This window comes from Scyliorhinus torazame, chromosome 19 (assembly GCF_047496885.1).
Source record: "Scyliorhinus torazame isolate Kashiwa2021f chromosome 19, sScyTor2.1, whole genome shotgun sequence".
NCBI lineage: Eukaryota > Metazoa > Chordata > Chondrichthyes > Carcharhiniformes > Scyliorhinidae > Scyliorhinus > Scyliorhinus torazame.
Window position 1 is genome coordinate 51,165,045 of NC_092725.1, and position 16,634 is coordinate 51,181,678.

Genomic DNA, 16,634 nt, shown 5'->3' on the forward strand with positions numbered 1-16,634 from the left:
GGATGGGCTGAGCGGCCAGGCCAAATCGGCGGGTTTGCCCCGGCGCCGTCCACACCTGGTCGCTGCAGTCGTGGGCGGTGCGTGAACGCTGGGGGGGCGGCCTGTGGGGGGGCGAGGGGGGATCCTGCACCGGGCTTCACCTGGAATGTGGGGTGGCCCGCGATCGGTGCCCACCGATCGTCGGGCCGTCCTCTCTGAAGGAGGACCTCCTTCCTTCCGTGGCCCCGCAAGATCCGTCCCCCATCTTCTTGCGGCGCCGCATAGATGACGCGGCCGGCGCCGCACAACGGGCGTCATCCGCGCATGCGTGGTTGCCGTCCTCTCTAAGTCCGCCCCGCAAGAAGATGGGGTCGGATCTTGCGGGGCAGACTTCGAGAGGACGGCAACCACGCATGCGCGGATGACGCCCGTTATGCGGCACCGGCCGCGTCATCTATGCGGCGCCGCTTTTACACGGGCGACAAGGCCTGGCGCGGCCCCGATCCTGGCCCATTGTCAGGGCCTGAATCGGTCGGGACCGGGGCCGTTCCGCGCCGTCGCGAACCTTGACGGCGTTCACGACGGCGCGGCCACTTCGGCGTGGGCGTGGAGAATCGCGCCCCATGTTTCCCGGGTCATGGAGGCTGCACTGAAAAAGCTCACAGTTGCTGAACCCAAAAGAAAGAATCTGCTGATGGATACTATTGCATGATTGGGGAGCACTTGCTGAACAATCCTGAGTGTGCCAATAGCTACACTAACCGACCAATTTAAGATGAGCTGTTGAGCTCATAATGTGACTCTTTTTTTCTTGCTTTGAACATATATTCACAAGCAGGGACCAGTTCCCCAAAAAGAAAAGGAATATGTTCAAGCCTTGCACTTTTTTTGAATTACTCTGGAGCTTCTTCCTGTTTCTTTTTCCATAACCACAACTCAGCCAAGCAGAGTCCATTGCCAACCAATCATCACCTATTTCCCCTGCAGCATAAATTGATGTGATGGTTTGAAATTTGACATTCTTAGAAACATAGAATCTCTACAGTGCAGAAGGAGGGCATTCAGCCCATCGAGTCTGTACCGACCCTCTGAAAGAGCACCCTACCCAGGACTATTCATCCGCCCTGTAGCCCCACCTAACCTGTACACCCCTGGACACTTAAGGGGCAAATTTCTAATGCCCAATCCACCTAACCCACACAGCTTTGGACTGTGGGATGAAACCGGAGCACCCGGTGGAAACCCACGCAGACACGGGGAGAATGTGCAAACTCCACAAAGACGGTTACCCAAGTCGGAATTGAACCCGGATCTCTGCCACTGTGTGGCAGCAGTGCTAACCACTGTGCCACCGTGCCAGTCTATTGAATGCAAGATTGAAAAATCTCAGCAACATGTTTTTTCAACGATATTCAAGTTCCGTGCTACCAAGCGACTGTTTAAAAGATGCAATACTGAATTAACAAGGAAGAATAAATTAGAATGGGAATGGAAGCTTAGCAGCAGACAGTAATTAATTACAATGAAGGCCAGGCAAAGCGTTAGTGAGCCAGTTCCTCAGTATAGTGAGACTGTGAGATATGTACTGACTGTCCTCCTGGGCTAGCTTGTGGATATGACTTTGATGGTGCTTTGTTGCCTTTGCAGGTGATCCACTGGAATTCTCCCAAGAAACTGCGGGTGAAGAACAAGCACGTTGAGTTCTTTCGAAACCTTTATCTGACGTTTCTGGAGTACGATGGGAATCTCCTGCGTCGGGAGCTGTTTGGCTGTCCCAGCGAGGTGGACAAGAACAGTCAAAATGTGAGTGTGGAGGAAGTCTTGAGAAATTGAAGCTACCCAACATCGATCGGTGCTGTTTGACTGGGAGTCTTTGGGCTCACTGGGAATGATTTATTCCGAGGTGTCGATGCGTAGCGCTCTCACCTCTTGAGTCGAAACGTTCAAGTCCAACTCCAGAAATTTGAGTATCTAGTTCAACCTGCTGCACTGTCAGAAAGAGCTGCCTTTCAGATGAGGATTATAATATGGGAAACATGGCAGACAATGTGCTCACAGCAATGAGCCTACGCAAGGATCACCAGTTTTAATGATGTTGATTGAGGGATAGATTTTAGCCAGGGCACATATTTGCCAACTATTCCAACTATTCTGCAAGTTGTAGTTGTTTGAAATAACAGAGAGTGTATATAAGGATCATTTAGTAGATGCTATATATATGGATTTTTCAAAAGGCATTTGTGCCTTAATAGAGTGATGAATATGGTCAGGGCATGAAGAGTTGAAAAACATGGATTGGAATGGATTGCTAGCTAGCTGGCTGTGACTCAGAAAGCAGGGCGTAAGAGTAAAGAGTAACTATTCACGGTGGCAGAAGGTGGGGATTAGGTCACTACACAACAGTTGGGACCACTGTTATCAAAACTTTATTCCCATAATTTGACCTTCATAGAATTCATTGAATCCCTACAGTGCAGAAGGAGGCCATTCAGCCCATCGAGTCTACACTGACCCTCTGAAAGAGCACCCTACCTAGGCCCAGCCCCCGCAACCTCGCACATTTATCATGGCCAATTCACCTAACCTGCATATCTCCGGACTGTGGAAGGAAACTGGAGCACCCGGAGGAAGCCCACACAGACACGCAGAGAAAACGTCCTATTCCTGCTCCTATTTTCTATGATTATAATTTTAATGTCTAGATATTTTTCCCATTTTCTTCTTCCTTTCCTTCTCCGTTACGTTTCCAGGTCTACAGTTCACTGGACAAGTTCTGATACCCTCCTTTAAGCTGGGTACAATCTTGGCTATCTGCCTGTTCTCTGGCACTGTCCCGTTTGTCTAATGAATTAATAAATATGAGTCATTGTGTCTACTCTTTATTCCCTCAATTTTTTTAAAATACAGAAAACCAGTGGTTTTATCCTCTTTCAGTTTGATTACCTTTAATATGTCTCCTCTTTTAATTATAAATGTAGTTATATCATTTCTAATCTCATTTTCTGAGGCCATGCCCAGGTGTCTCCCTGGTAAATACTGAATAAAGCAAAATAATTTAAAGTACCTCATATTCCCTGTGATTTTTAAAAATCCTGTCCATCTCTTAATGACTGTATTCCCATCCCAACTTTTCCATTCCTTTTTTATATGCTGGCCGAATATTTTATTATTTTAGAGTTTTCAGCACAGAATGAGGCCCCTCGACCCATCGTGTCCAGGCCGGCCCTCAAGCACCTACCTACTGCAATCCCATTTTCCAGCACTTGATCCGTAGCCTTGTATGCTACGGCATTTTACGTGCTCATCTAAATGCTTCTTAGTGTTGTGAAGGTTCCCTCCTCTACCAACCTGTTCAGCCAGTGAGCTCCATGTTCCCATTACACAGCTGAGTGAGTGTCCCTCGCACTCTTATTTGTCACTGATTCAGAGTCCCAGTCTCTCTGCAGTACTCGGACTTTTGTTGACTTATGGAGGACTTTGTTGTCCAACAGTCTCAGCCCATGTTTGTAGAAGGCTGAACTGGCATGGCTGATCCACCATCAATGCTGGCCTTTTGAGAGTGAGTGCTAAGATATGGGAAATGTTCAACATATTTCTGAGTCTCCCCTTCAACATATGTGGGAGGCGAAATATTTTGCTGGCCAGATATGGGTTGATATAAGAATGTTGTTTTGGCAACATTCAGGCACTGGTCGGGTCTCATCGAGATTAGTTTGCAAATCTGGTGCAGAGTGGGAAACAACGCTACAATCATCCGCAAACCGTAAATCATGTCTACCTCTGCTGGTCAGTTTACTTTTTCCACAGAGGCAATTGAGGTGAAAGAGTTTTCCATGTAGATGGTATTTAATATTGATGACAGATCCTTGATGAGGTGACTAGCTATTGTCGGGTAGATAATAAATAGTATGGGGGGGCTATCACACACCGAGCTTGACCCTGGTCCAGGTGTCTGTTTCAAGTCTCCCACTCCAGATAGTCCCAGTCACATCATCATGTAGCAATTGCAGGATTGTGATGAAGTTTTTTCGACATCCACATCTTCGGAACGCAAGCCACAGAGCCTTGCGATTTGCTGAGTTAAATCCTTTGGTCAGGTTGATGAATGCAATGATGAATTCCTGGTTGAAAGCAAATTACTGAGGATGCTGGACTCTGAAATAAAAACAGAAAATGCCACATAGCCACAGGAAGTAGCTGATTCAGGAGACAGGGTGTGTCAGGACTTTCCCTGCTGTTCACAATCTGTAAACGTCTCCATAGTTTCAACAATATGATGCATCTCCCTTCATGAAGTTAGGAACAATTGCCGTATTCCTGTAGTCAGGGGTGATTTGTTGTGTTGTAGGTGTAACATAAGCGGCTTCCTTGTGGTGCACTTGACAAAGGAAGGTTCAGACGTGGAGATAACTTCAACACGTTTATTAAACTATTTACACTTCTATTACTCGGGTTCGACACTACTGCTAATCCTACTATAGCTACCCAGACTGACTAACCAGTTGCTGCAATCCACGTGGTGGGTGTAATATTGAATCAACCCTGTGTCTGTACTCACTGACTGTCTCCACTGGAAAGTGGCAGATATCATGTGTGTGGTGTCCTTTATATATGGGTTGGTGTAATGCCCCCCTGTGGTCGTGTCACCTCCTTGTGTATCGTGAATGTCCATTGGTCGTCTCGTATCTAACTGATTTATTGGCTGAGTGTGTGTGTGTGATGTTTCTGGTGCTCCCTCTAGTGTCTAGCTAGCCTACATGCATTTACATTGATGCACATCACCACAGGGGGTACTGGGCGGGGCAGGGGGAAGGGCGAGTTCTTCCTCCTCCCAAATCCATAGGATGAATGCATCACATTTTGATGTGAACAAAATGCACTAACTTTGATTGATTGTTGCATGGATTGTACCATTGGGTATGGGGAGATAGCCTGGAGAGTATCAGCTGTAACTGTGTAATCACGGTTGAGACGTTGTTGAAAATGTTCTTTCCAGCATTGTCGAAAGGTAATTGTCATCCTTAATAAGAAAAGCAGCATCCTATCAGCAAAGGTGATTACCACCTTTACGTGATGGAGAGGTTTCCAATGATCCCCTGAGCGATGCCGAGCAGTATTCCTTACTCCTGGTAGGGCCACCCAACACGGCCGATTCAAGGCGAGGGGAGGTCCGAAAAGTCCACAACGACAGAACTGGGTTGAGAAGAGCAGCGCCATTTTAACTCCCAGCCCACATAAAGCTGAACTTAGAATCAGAAGCTCCTCCTGACTCCTCCAGTCAAAATCCACGAGGAAAGCCCTCTGCCCTTGCCCCCCCCCCTCCCCATTCCCTCACTCACCCCCCTCCCCATTCCCTCACTCACCACCCCCTCCCCCCATTCCCTCACTCACCTTACCAGGACAATCCTCACGACTCCAAACAGCGTCGCCCTTCCGTCCACCGGCTTTAGGTGGGAGACGGAACCAGGGAGTCTTCCCACTGATCCGGAGTTAAAATTGGGTCTGTAGCTTTCTCAATTTACTCCCCTCTCCAAAATGGATGGAAAAATGGCCATGAGGAAGAAACTCGTAAAACTTCACTTGAGGCAAAAAAAAAATCTGAAGGAAGGATTGGTTCAATTTCAGAAGGGCGAACTAGGAATGTTGAGGCAAGCAGAAATTATAGTTTTAATTTCCGTCGTGAAAGTGAATTCTGACCATTGCGAGAAGTTTTATTACTATAATATGTTCAGTGCAGCAACGGAGTGTGTGAGCTATAAAAATACAAAAGCTGTTGGCCCCAGGAGACCGTGTTACGCGGGGCCTGAGATCCGACAGCGGTCTATTTATTTGCTTAAAAGTATTATTAAACTCAGGTCATTCCAAAAAGAGACTGAAACTCAGACTAGAGGAAGTGCCAGTAAAACAGATTACAGGAAGACGGTGAAAGAGATTGCTGGAAGTGACAGTAACATTGATTGGAGTCATACCTAGCACAAAGAAAGGTGATATCTCAGGAGTTCCTGAGAGTGGTGTCCAAGGCCAACCATCTCAGGCTGCTTCATCAATGACCTTCCAAGGTCAGAGGTAGATATTTTCATTGATGTTTGCACAATGTTCAGTTCTATTCACAGCTCCCCAGATAATTAAGATGCTCACGCCTAAGTTTGAACAACATTCAGGTTTTGGCTGATAAGAGGCAATTATATTTTTGCCACTCAAGTGCCAGGCAATGACCACCTCCAACAAGATAGAGTCTAAAATCTCCCCTTGGCATTACCATCATTAAATCACCCGCCATAAGGGGCTGGTTTAGCACACTGGGCTAAATAGCTGGCTTGTAATGCAGAACGAGGCAGCAGCGCGGGTTCAATTCCTGTTCCAGCCTCCCTGAACAGGCGCCGGAATGTGGCGACTTGGGGCTTTTCACAGTAACTTCATTGAAACTTACTTGTGACAATGAGTGGTTATTATTATTATTATCTACAGTCTGGGAGTCACCAGTGACCAGAAATTAACTGGACCAGCCATTAAGATGCTGTGGCTACAAGAGTAGATTAGAGGTTGGGAATCCTGCAGCGAGTATCTCACCTCTTGATTCATGGCTCATAGAATCCCTACAGTGCAGGAGGAGGCCATTCGGCCCATCAAGTCTGCACCGACCCTTGGAAAGAGCACACTACATAGGCCCATGCCCCCACCGTAGCCCCAAAACACAGTACACAACCCAACCTTTGGGACACTAAGGGGCAATTTAGCCCCTTAGGCAGCGGGATAAGGCCCATATGTGGTCGTTAATTGCGCACTTTTTAATTTTTCCAATTAAGGGACAGTTTAACGTGGCCAATCCACCTAACCTGGTGAAACCCACACAGACATGGGGAGAATGTGCAAACTCCACACAGACAGTGACACGGGCCGAGATCGAACCCGGGTCCTTGGCGCCATGAGGCAGCGGTGCCAACCACTGCGCCACTGTGCTGCCCCTTTAATTGCCCACTTCAGGACCTCAATTAGTGGCAGGGTGGGAAGGTGGACCATGGACATTTCTGCCCAGAACTTAATTTGGGAAGAGGCAGGAAAGCAGCAGGGTTCCAGTATGCCACTCTCCCACCAAAATACATGCCCTTTGAACCTCCAAGTCCCCCACCACCGAGAGCGCAAGTTGCTGCTCATAATGAGCTGAACCGACAAGCAAGGAAGGCCGTATTAGACTGAGTAACGAATGACGAGCCAGATTTAGCTAAAAACCGAGCAGTATGTGAAACTCTATTTCATTGCGATCATAATATAATCAAGTTAAACGTGGCACGGAAAGTGATAAATGGAGAGCAACAGCTAAGATTCAAGATTTGGGTCAGGTTGACTTCAATAGAACGAGACAGAGACTGTCCACAGTCAACTGGACAGATCTGTTAATGGGTAAAACAACAGAAGACCGATAGATAGTGTCCTAAAAAGGATTTAACATGACACATAACCAATTTATATCCCTAGGGGGAAAGAGCTCGACCTGCCAAAGAAAACAGTTATGGACAACTAAAAGAAAAACATTTTAAAAATGCACAAAAGATGCAGCACACAGATCCTAGCAAATAAGAATGAGAAAAAGGGTGGCAAAAACAAATAGCAAGATCTACAAAAGGGTATATGGGAAGATAACAGCAAGAGGTTTAAACCAAACACTTTACAACATTATTAGGAAAAGAGGCTGGTCAGGAGTAATGGGGAGCCAGTGCAAATGGATAATGGTGATATTGTTAGTAAAAATAAGGAAATGGGGAGGGGGTATGTTCAATAAATACTTTATTTTCATGTTTAAATATTTTTCGTAGAGGACAAGAATTTGAGTATTGGAGTAGGGATGTCTTGCGCCAGTTACACAGGGCCTTGGTGAGGCCACACCTTGAGTATTATGTGCAGTTTTGGTCTCCTAGTTTGAGGAAGGACATTCCTGCTATTGAGGGTGACCAGCGAAGGTTCACCAGACTAATTCCTGACATACAAAGAAAGACTGGATCGACTGGGCATGTACTCACTGGAGTTTAGAAGGCTGAGGAGGGAATCTCATAGAAATATATAAAATCCTGATGGGATTGGACAGACTAGATGTGGGAAGAATGTTCCCGATATTGGGGATGTCCAGAACTAGGGGTCGCAGCCTAAGAATAAGGGGTAAGCCATTCAGGACTGAGATGAGGAAGAATTTCTCTGAGTTGTAAACTTGTGGAATTCTCTACCTCAGAAAGCTGTTGGGGCCGGTTCGTTGGGTATATTCAAGAGGGAGCTGGAAGTGATCCTTGCGGCTAAAGGGATCAAGGGGTATGGAGAGAAAGCGGTAGTCGGATACTGAACTTGTATGGTCAGCCAGGATCAAAGAACAATACAGCACAGGAACAGGCCCTTCGGCCCTCCAAGCCTGTACCGGTCATGATACCAACCTTTGCCAAAACCCTCAACACTTCCTAGTGCAGTAGCCCTCTATACCCATCCTATCCATGTATTTGTCGAGATGCCTTTTGAACGCCGTTAATGTATCTGCTTCCATAAGCTTCCCTGGGAACGCGTTTCAGGCACTCACCACCCTCTGCGTAAAAAACCTGCCTCGCACATCTCCTCTAAACTTTGCCCCATGGACCTGAAAGCTATGCCCCCTGGTGACTGACTCCTCCACCCTGGGAAAGAGTGCCTGCCCATCCACTGTAGCCATACCCCTTATAATCTTCGACCTCTATCAAGTCACCCCTCAACCTCCGTCTTTCTAATGAAAACAGTCCGAGTCTATTCAGCCTCTCTACATAGCGAATACTCTCCAGACCAGGCAGCATCCTGGTAAACCTCTTCTGCACCCTCTCCAAAGCTTCCACATCCTTCTGGTAGTGTGATGACCAGAATTGTGCGCAATATTCCAAGTGCGGCCTTAACAAGATTCTATACAACTGTAGCATGATTTGCCAGTTTTTATATTCGATGCCCCGTCCAATGAAGGCAAACATTCCATATGCTTTGTTGACCACCTTGTCCACTTGTGTTGCCACCTTCAAAGATCCCTGCATGCCCATTCTGTATTTTTGATGTTTCAGTCAAATCACCTCTTACTCTTCTGAACTTCAGGGGATTCGAACCTGGCCTGTCCAATCTTTCCTCATAAGACAACCCACCCATTCCTGGTATTAGTCAGACAAACCTTCTCTGAGTTGCTTCAAATAGGATGGTCACAAGGATTTTAAGCTAGTAAATGGTGGGCACAGATGGAAACGGTATTGGGCTCGATTCTCCGTTTCCCCAGCCAAGTGTTTCTCGGTGGCACGGCATTCCCTGGTGGCGGAATGTTTTAGTCCCGCTGCCTTGACAATGGAAATTCCCATTGAAGCCACCCCATGTGGCCGTTAGCCCCACAAGTCTTAAACCTATGCCCTCTGGAGACTGCCCCCTCCACCCTGGGAAAGAGTGCCTGTCCATCCACGCTAACCATGCCCCTCATAATCTTGAAGACCTCTATCAGGTCACCCCTCTACCTCCGTCATTCTAACGAAAACAGTCCGAGCCTATTCAGCTTCTCTGCATAGCTAACATACTCCAGACCAGGCAACATCCTGGTAAACCTCTTCTGCACCCTTTCCAAAGCCTCCGCATCCTTCTGGTAGTGTGGCGACCAGAATTATCCGTAATATTGAATCGTGGTGCAGGCTTAAAGGGCCGAATAACTTACTCTGCACCTATTTTCTATGTTTCCGTACCTTGGACATAGCAGGAACTAGTATTGAATCAGGGCATCACCAAATTAATATAAACCAAATAATTGCAGTGAACAAAATTACATTGGTAAACTGTGACAAATCCCAAGGATCAGATGGTCTCCATCCTAAAGTTTTAGAGGAAGGTGATACATTATAGATGCTTGAACTATGATATAGGGGGAGACAGTGGAGCGATGGCGATGTAACTGGACTACTAAACCAGAGGCCCAGGCTCATGTTCTCAGGAGACAGACTCAAATCCCATCACGGCAGCTGGTGGAATTTAAATTCAATTAATACGGTCTGGAAATTGTAGCTAATCTCAGCAATGGTGACCATGGCAAATATCGTCTATTGTTTCGAACACCCATCTGCTTCACTCTTGTCCTTTAGGGAAGGAAGCCTGTCATCCTTACCTGGTCTGGCCTACATGTGACTCCAGACCCACACCAATGTCCACTGAAGTGGCCCATCAAGACGCCCTGTCCACTGGGGATGGGCAAATGCCATCCTTGTCAACGAAGTGCACATCCCATTAAAGAATTTTAAAATCCTCCTAAGTTCTCTTGATTCAGAGACCTTTCACTGGAAACTGTGCACATCTATCCGCCACTGAAGGAGGTTAAGAGGGAGGCACTACGGAATTATAGACCAGTTAGCCTAGCACCTGCTGTCAGCAAATTACCAACATTTATAATTAAGGATAGAGTGACTGAACACCTTGAGCATTTCCAGCTGATCAGAGAAGTCAGCACGGATTTGTAACAGGTGGATCAGGCCTGACAAATCTGATTGAATTGTTTGTATGGGGGGTGCGGGGGAGGGGAGGAGGCCTGTGGGTGGCATTTGTTAAGGTTTCTCGTAAGAGACTGTCAGTTGAAGGGGAAGGCCATGGAATTGAAGGTAAATTATTGACTGGGATAAGGAAATTGGCTGAACAGCTATTGACAGTAAGTAGGGATAATGGGCAGCTACTCTGATTGGCAGGATGTGATTAGTGGTGCCCTGCAAAAGATCGGTTTTGGGGCCTCAGTTACTCATCATATTTATGAATGATTTAGATGATTAGCTAGAAAGCCGACTATCCACGTTTTGTGATTATGCAAAAATAGGCGGCGTTCTAAGAAGTGAAAATGGAAAGATAAAACTACAGAGATATTAATAAATTCAGCGAATGGACAAAACTGTAGCAGACGGATTTCAATATAGTCAGCTGTGACGTTGTCCATTTTGGACTTGCAAAAAGGCTCGAACACGGAATTTCTAAATGTTATCAAACTAGAAACACTGGAGGCTCAGTGAGAGTTCGGAGGCCCCGAAACAGAGATCATGGCTGGAATTCTCCAGCCTTTAGCATTCTCTGTTCCCATCGGCAGCGCACCCGGGCTCGCGGGTATCCCGGCGGCATGGGGTAGCTTCAATGGGAAATCCTATTGACAAGCGGCGGGAGTATAGAATCCCACCGCCAGCGAATGGCGCTGCCGAGAAACACACGGATGGGGGACCGGAGATTCCCGTCCCGTTAAAATGGCAGGAACAGGTACAGAAAATAATCATGAAGGCTTAAGGAATGCTGGCCTTTACATCTGGAGGAGAAGAAAACAGGGGTGCAGAGGAGAGACTTCAGCTGAACAAATGCCAGGTTGGACCACACCTGGAATACCGTGAGCAGTTCTGGGCTGCGAAGGGAATGAAGCATAGGTTTACCAGAGTGATGATACCCGGACTTCAAGGGTTAAATTATGTGGAATGGTTGTATTCCCAAGAACATCGAAGGCTATGGGGTGATTGGACTGCTTTTCACTATTTTAACGGGCACGGATAGAGAGCAGTGAGGAGGCCCAGTTTAAACCTTAGGGCCAGGCTTTCCTGGAGTGACATTTGGAAACACTTCGACACACCATGGTGATGGAAGTTTGGGAATTTCTTCCTCAACTGCTGCTAGATCCATTGTTAATTTTAAAACTGATACTGATAGATTTTCATTTTCCAAAGGGATTAAGGGTTTTGGAGCAAGAACGATGTATGATGTTCAACTCGTTGATCTCTTGTAATACAGGATCAAGGGGCTAATTGTTTCAATCCTGCACACCCTGTTTTACAAAGTCAAATTCAACTTTGTTCTGGGTTGTGGTCTTATAAGTTAAAATGTAAATGTTATTATAATGTTGATATACCATCAATTCACAGCGAGACCATATGAACAAAGAACTAGCCTGCCAGTGACTTCTGTACAAATGAGCACCACCCACTGGGCGCAGGCCTATATACCGTCCCCGGGGGGGGGGGGGGGGGATGGGGAGCCCACCGGGGTTCCAGCTCAATCCTTAAAGGTTAACGGTTACACAGGCACCACATCTCTTGGTGAATACATTTCACCACATTCACCCCCTGTTTAAAAAAATCACAAAGTCCGGCAGGGGTGACGTGGTCAAATGTCCAGTCTATCCGGAGGCCGGATCGTCCTTTTAGACCTCCTCAGCTCTGGCGGTGCAGCGGGCACGGACATCGTAGATGATGGTGACTCCGAGAGCGTGTTGTTCGGAGCTTCCGCCCGGCGTGTCGGAGACGGTTGCGGGGTAGGGGTCGGCAGGTGGGTGGCGGGTGGCTGCTGTGAAGGCGCGGGAGGACACTGGAGCCCCAGGGGGGCGAACGAGACACAGTTGGTGGCGGTAGGCGATGCTGGGATGCTGGGAGGGGTGCGTTGGCAGGGGTACCAGCGGGCGCCATGTCCCGTAGAGAGACTGTATCTTGCCGTACGTCTGGGTGCATGACGTAGGCGTAATGGGGGTTTGGGTGCAGCAGCTGGACCCTCTCGTCTAGGGTTTCGGTCTCATGGCTCCTCACATGCCTCCGGAGAAGGACAAGCCCTGGAGTTGTCAACTAGGATGGACGCGAGACCCCGGAGATGGACTTCCTGGGGAAGACAAACAAGCGGTTGTGAGGGGTCTCAATCGTGGCTGTGCAGAGGAGCGACCTAATGGAGTGGAGCGCGTCGGGGAGGACCTCCTGCCAGCGGGGAACCGGGAGACTTCTAGACCGGAGGGCAAGAAGGACGGCCTTCCATACCGTCGCATTCTCCCTCTCCACCTGCCCGTTGCCCTGCGGGTAGTAGCTGGTAGTCCTGCTCGAGCGATGCCCTTACCGAGCAGGTACTGACGCAGCTCATCGCTCAGAAACGATGTGCCCCGGTCACTGTGGATGTAGGCAGGGGAACCGAACAGTGTGAAGATGCTGTTCAGGGCCTTTATTACTGTGGCCGAGGTCAGGTCGGGGCAAGGGACAGCGAAAGGGAAGTGGGAGTACTCGTCAATGACGATCAGGAAGTACAGATTGCGGTTGGTGGACGGGAGTGGCCCCTTGAAGTCGATACTGAGGCGCTCAAAGTGGCCGGGAGGCCTTTACCAGATGGGCCTTGTCTGGCCGATAGAAGTCCGGTTTGCACTCCACGCAGACTTGGCAATCCCTGGTCATGGCTCTAACCTCCTCGGTGGAGTAGGGCAGGTTGCGGGACTTAATAAAATGGACAAGCCGGGTGGCAGAGGTCGTTGTGGAGAGCCCGCAGTCGGTCCTCCTGCGCACTGGCGCAAGTACCGTGGGACAGGGCATCTGAGGGCTCGTTGAGTTCCCCAGGACGATACTTAATATCGTAAGAGTAGGTGGAGAGTTCGATCCTCCACCTCAAGATCTTATCATTTTTAATCTTGCCCCGCTGTGCATTGTCAAACATAAAGGCTACCGACCTTTGGTCGGTGACGAGGGTGAACCTCCTACCAGCGAGGTAGTGCCTCCAATGCCGCACAGCTTCCACAATAGTTTGTGCCTCCTTCTCGACAGAGGAGTGTTGAATCTCGGAAGCATTGAGGGTTCTAGAGAAGAAGGCTACGGGCCTGCCTGCCTGGTTGAGGGTAGCAGCCAGGGCGACATCTGACGCATCGCTCTCTACCGGAAAAGGGATGGACTCGTCCACCCCGTGCATGGCGGCCTTCGTGATATCGGCCTTGATGCGGCTGAAGGCCGAGCGGGCCTCAGCTGTCAGGGGAAACGTAGTGGTCTTAATAAGTGGGCGGGTTTTTTCCACGTAGTTGGGGACCCACTGGGCGTAGTATGAGAAAAGTCCCAGGCACAGTTTGAGGACCTTGAAGCTGTGGGGAACGGGAAGTTCCGTGAGGGGGCGCATGCGGTCGGGGTCGGGCCCCAGGACATGGCCACGACGTAGCCGAGTATGGCTAGCCGGGTTGTGCGGAAAACGCACTTCACCCTATTATATGTGAGGTTGAGGGATTGGGTGGTTTGGAGGAACTTCTTAAAGTTGGTATCGTGGTCCTGCTGGTCATGGCCACAGATGGTGACATTGTCCAAGTACGGGTATGTAGCCCGCAGCCCGTGCTGGTCCACCATTCGGTCCATCCTTCTCTGGAAGACCGAGACCCCATTGGTGACGCCGAAAGGGTCCCTGAGGAAGTGGAAGAGTCGGCCGGTTGCTTCAAAAGCCTATGCGATCTTCCAGGTGAATCGTGAGCTGGTGGCAGGCAGACATCAGATCCACCGGAGAGAAAACCCGGTATTGCGCGATCTGGTTGACCATCTCCGCAATGCGGGGGAGGGGGTACGCATCCAGTTGCGTGAACCGGTTAATGGTCTGGCTGTAGTCCACCACCATCCGGTTCTTTTCCCCAGTCCTGCCAACTACCACTTGAGCTCTCCATGGGCTGTTGCTGGCCTCGATGCCCCCCTCTCCCAAGAGTCGCTGGATCTCTGACTTGATGAAAGTCATATTGTGTGCACTGTATTGCCTGCTCCTGGTGGCGATGGGTTTACAGTCGGGGGTGAGGTTCGCGAAGAGTGAGGGGGGGGGGGGCGACCTTAAGAGTCGCGAGGCTACATACCGTGAGGGGTGTAAGGTCTGAACTTCAGGGTCAGGCTTCTGTGACTGCATTGGAAGTCCAGTACAAGCAGTAGAGGGGCGCAGAGGTGAGGGAGGACATACAGCTTAAAAAGGGCATACTCAGCGCCCTGTATTGTGAGGTTCGCGACACAGTACCCTCGGATCCGGACCGAATGGGATCCGGAGGCGAGGGACATCATTTGAGATGTATGGTAGATACGCAGGGAGCAGCGCCTTACCGTTTCGGGGTATTCGAAGCTCTCTGTGCTCCCGGAGTCGAAGAGACAGGGGGTCTCGTGCCCGTTGACCCGGACGACCATCATGGAACTCCTCAGGTGCTTCGGCCGCGACTGGTCGAGGGTGACGGCGCCGAGCTGCGGGTAATCAGTGTAGTCGGAGGAATCTGGGTCATAAAGTGGCGGCCCCCACGAGTTGCACATGTCGGATTGAGCTGAAGATGGCCGCCCCCAATAGTTGCACGTGGCTGATGACGCGTCTGAAGGGGGCGCTTCCGGCGGGCATGCAGCTGCATTACGGGGTCTGCGGGCCTGTGAGTCCATGGGTCGGGCCTGAGGAGCCTTCGGCTTCTGGGCTTTCGATCTGGCCAGACCGACTCTGGCGAAGTGACCCTTTTTGCCACAGTGGCTGCATGTCACGGAGCGGGCTGGGCAACGCTGCCGTGGGTGTTGGCCCTGGCCGCAGAAGTAGCACGACGGTCCCCTGGTCTGGGCGGGCAGCCGCGCGGCACAGGCCTGTGGCGTGGTCGAGTCTGGTGCCATCTGCGTCGGCGGGGCCCACGTGGGGCTCGCTGGGTCCGCGGGGAATGCGCTGAGGCTCAGATAGGCCACCTCTAACGAGGTGGCTAGTTTTACTGTGTCCTGCAGGTCGGTAGCCCCGTTTTCCAGCAGTCGCTGCCTGACATAATTAGAGCGGACCCCAGCCACATAGGTGTCCCAGATCTGCAGCCATGTGCTCCTCAGCCGTCACGTCTTGATAATTACAGTTTCTGGCGAGTAGGGTCAGGTTTTCCAGATATTCGTCCAGAGATTCTCCTGTGCGCTGCCGGCGGGTAGTGAGCAGATGCCGCGCGAACACCTCGTTTACAGGCTTGATGAAGCGCTTCTTCAGAATCGCAACCGCTGCCTCGTACGTGGCTACCTTTTCGGTTAAAACTGAAATTCGATGGCTCACCCGGGCGTGGAGGAGGTGCAGCTTGCGAGCTTCGGGGGGAGGAGCCGAGGTAGGCCCCGAAGCAGCGGAGCCAGTGAGAGAAGATCCCCTCGGCTTCTGGGGCATGGACGTCTAAGTCGAGTTTTTCTGGCTTGAGAGTGGCGTCCATAGTGACGTTGTTTGTGTAATAAATTGATCTACCATCAATTCACAGCGAGACCATATGAACAAGTGAACGAAGGCTTTATTACACAAAGAACTAGCCTGCCAGTGACTTCTGTACAAATGAGCGCCACCCACTGGGCGCAGAACTATATACCGTCCCGGGGGGCGGAGCCAGAGGCGGCGCTCACCGGGGTTCCAGCTCAATCCTTAAAGGTTAACGGTTACACAGACACCACATCTGGTGGATACATTTCACCACAAATGTACAAAAAGTTGTCCGCGAATTTTGGAATCATGGTGAGAAAAGTCTGGGTTTCACATTGGAAAGATTTCCGCACACAAAAGTACTCAACAGATCTGTCTTTTGGTTTGATTTGGAAGGAAAATGTGAGTTCATAAAGTAAGTACATCATGAAAAGACAGAGCGATAGTGGTTTGAGCCCAATAGGCTTGCTCGATGAGCAGAATCCAGAGTGATCAATGCAGTAACCTCAAGAAATGATTGATGCACAGAATATCTAAATGGCCCTTTTTTTTGATTCATTCATGGGATGTGGGCATCAGTCTAGGCCAGCATTTATTGCCCATCCCTGATTATCCTGTAAGAAGGTAGTGGTAAGCACGGCATGACCATGGCAGTCCATGCGGTGTAGGCACACCCACAGTGCTGTTTGGGAGGGAGTTCTGGGATTTTGACCCAGCGACAGTGAAGG

General features: G+C 49.5%; 1 protein-coding gene across 2 annotated transcripts in view; it reads left to right on the forward strand.

Moving 5' to 3' along the window:
- Nucleotides 1-16,634, forward strand: part of large1 (LARGE xylosyl- and glucuronyltransferase 1) — a 678,219-nt gene that overhangs the window by 627,533 nt on the left and 34,052 nt on the right. For both annotated transcript variants that reach the window (XM_072484258.1, XM_072484259.1), the window contains exon 10: nucleotides 1,627-1,782. In XM_072484258.1, coding sequence (XP_072340359.1) covers nucleotides 1,627-1,782 — 156 coding nt within the window. The remainder of the gene's footprint in view (nucleotides 1-1,626; nucleotides 1,783-16,634) is intronic.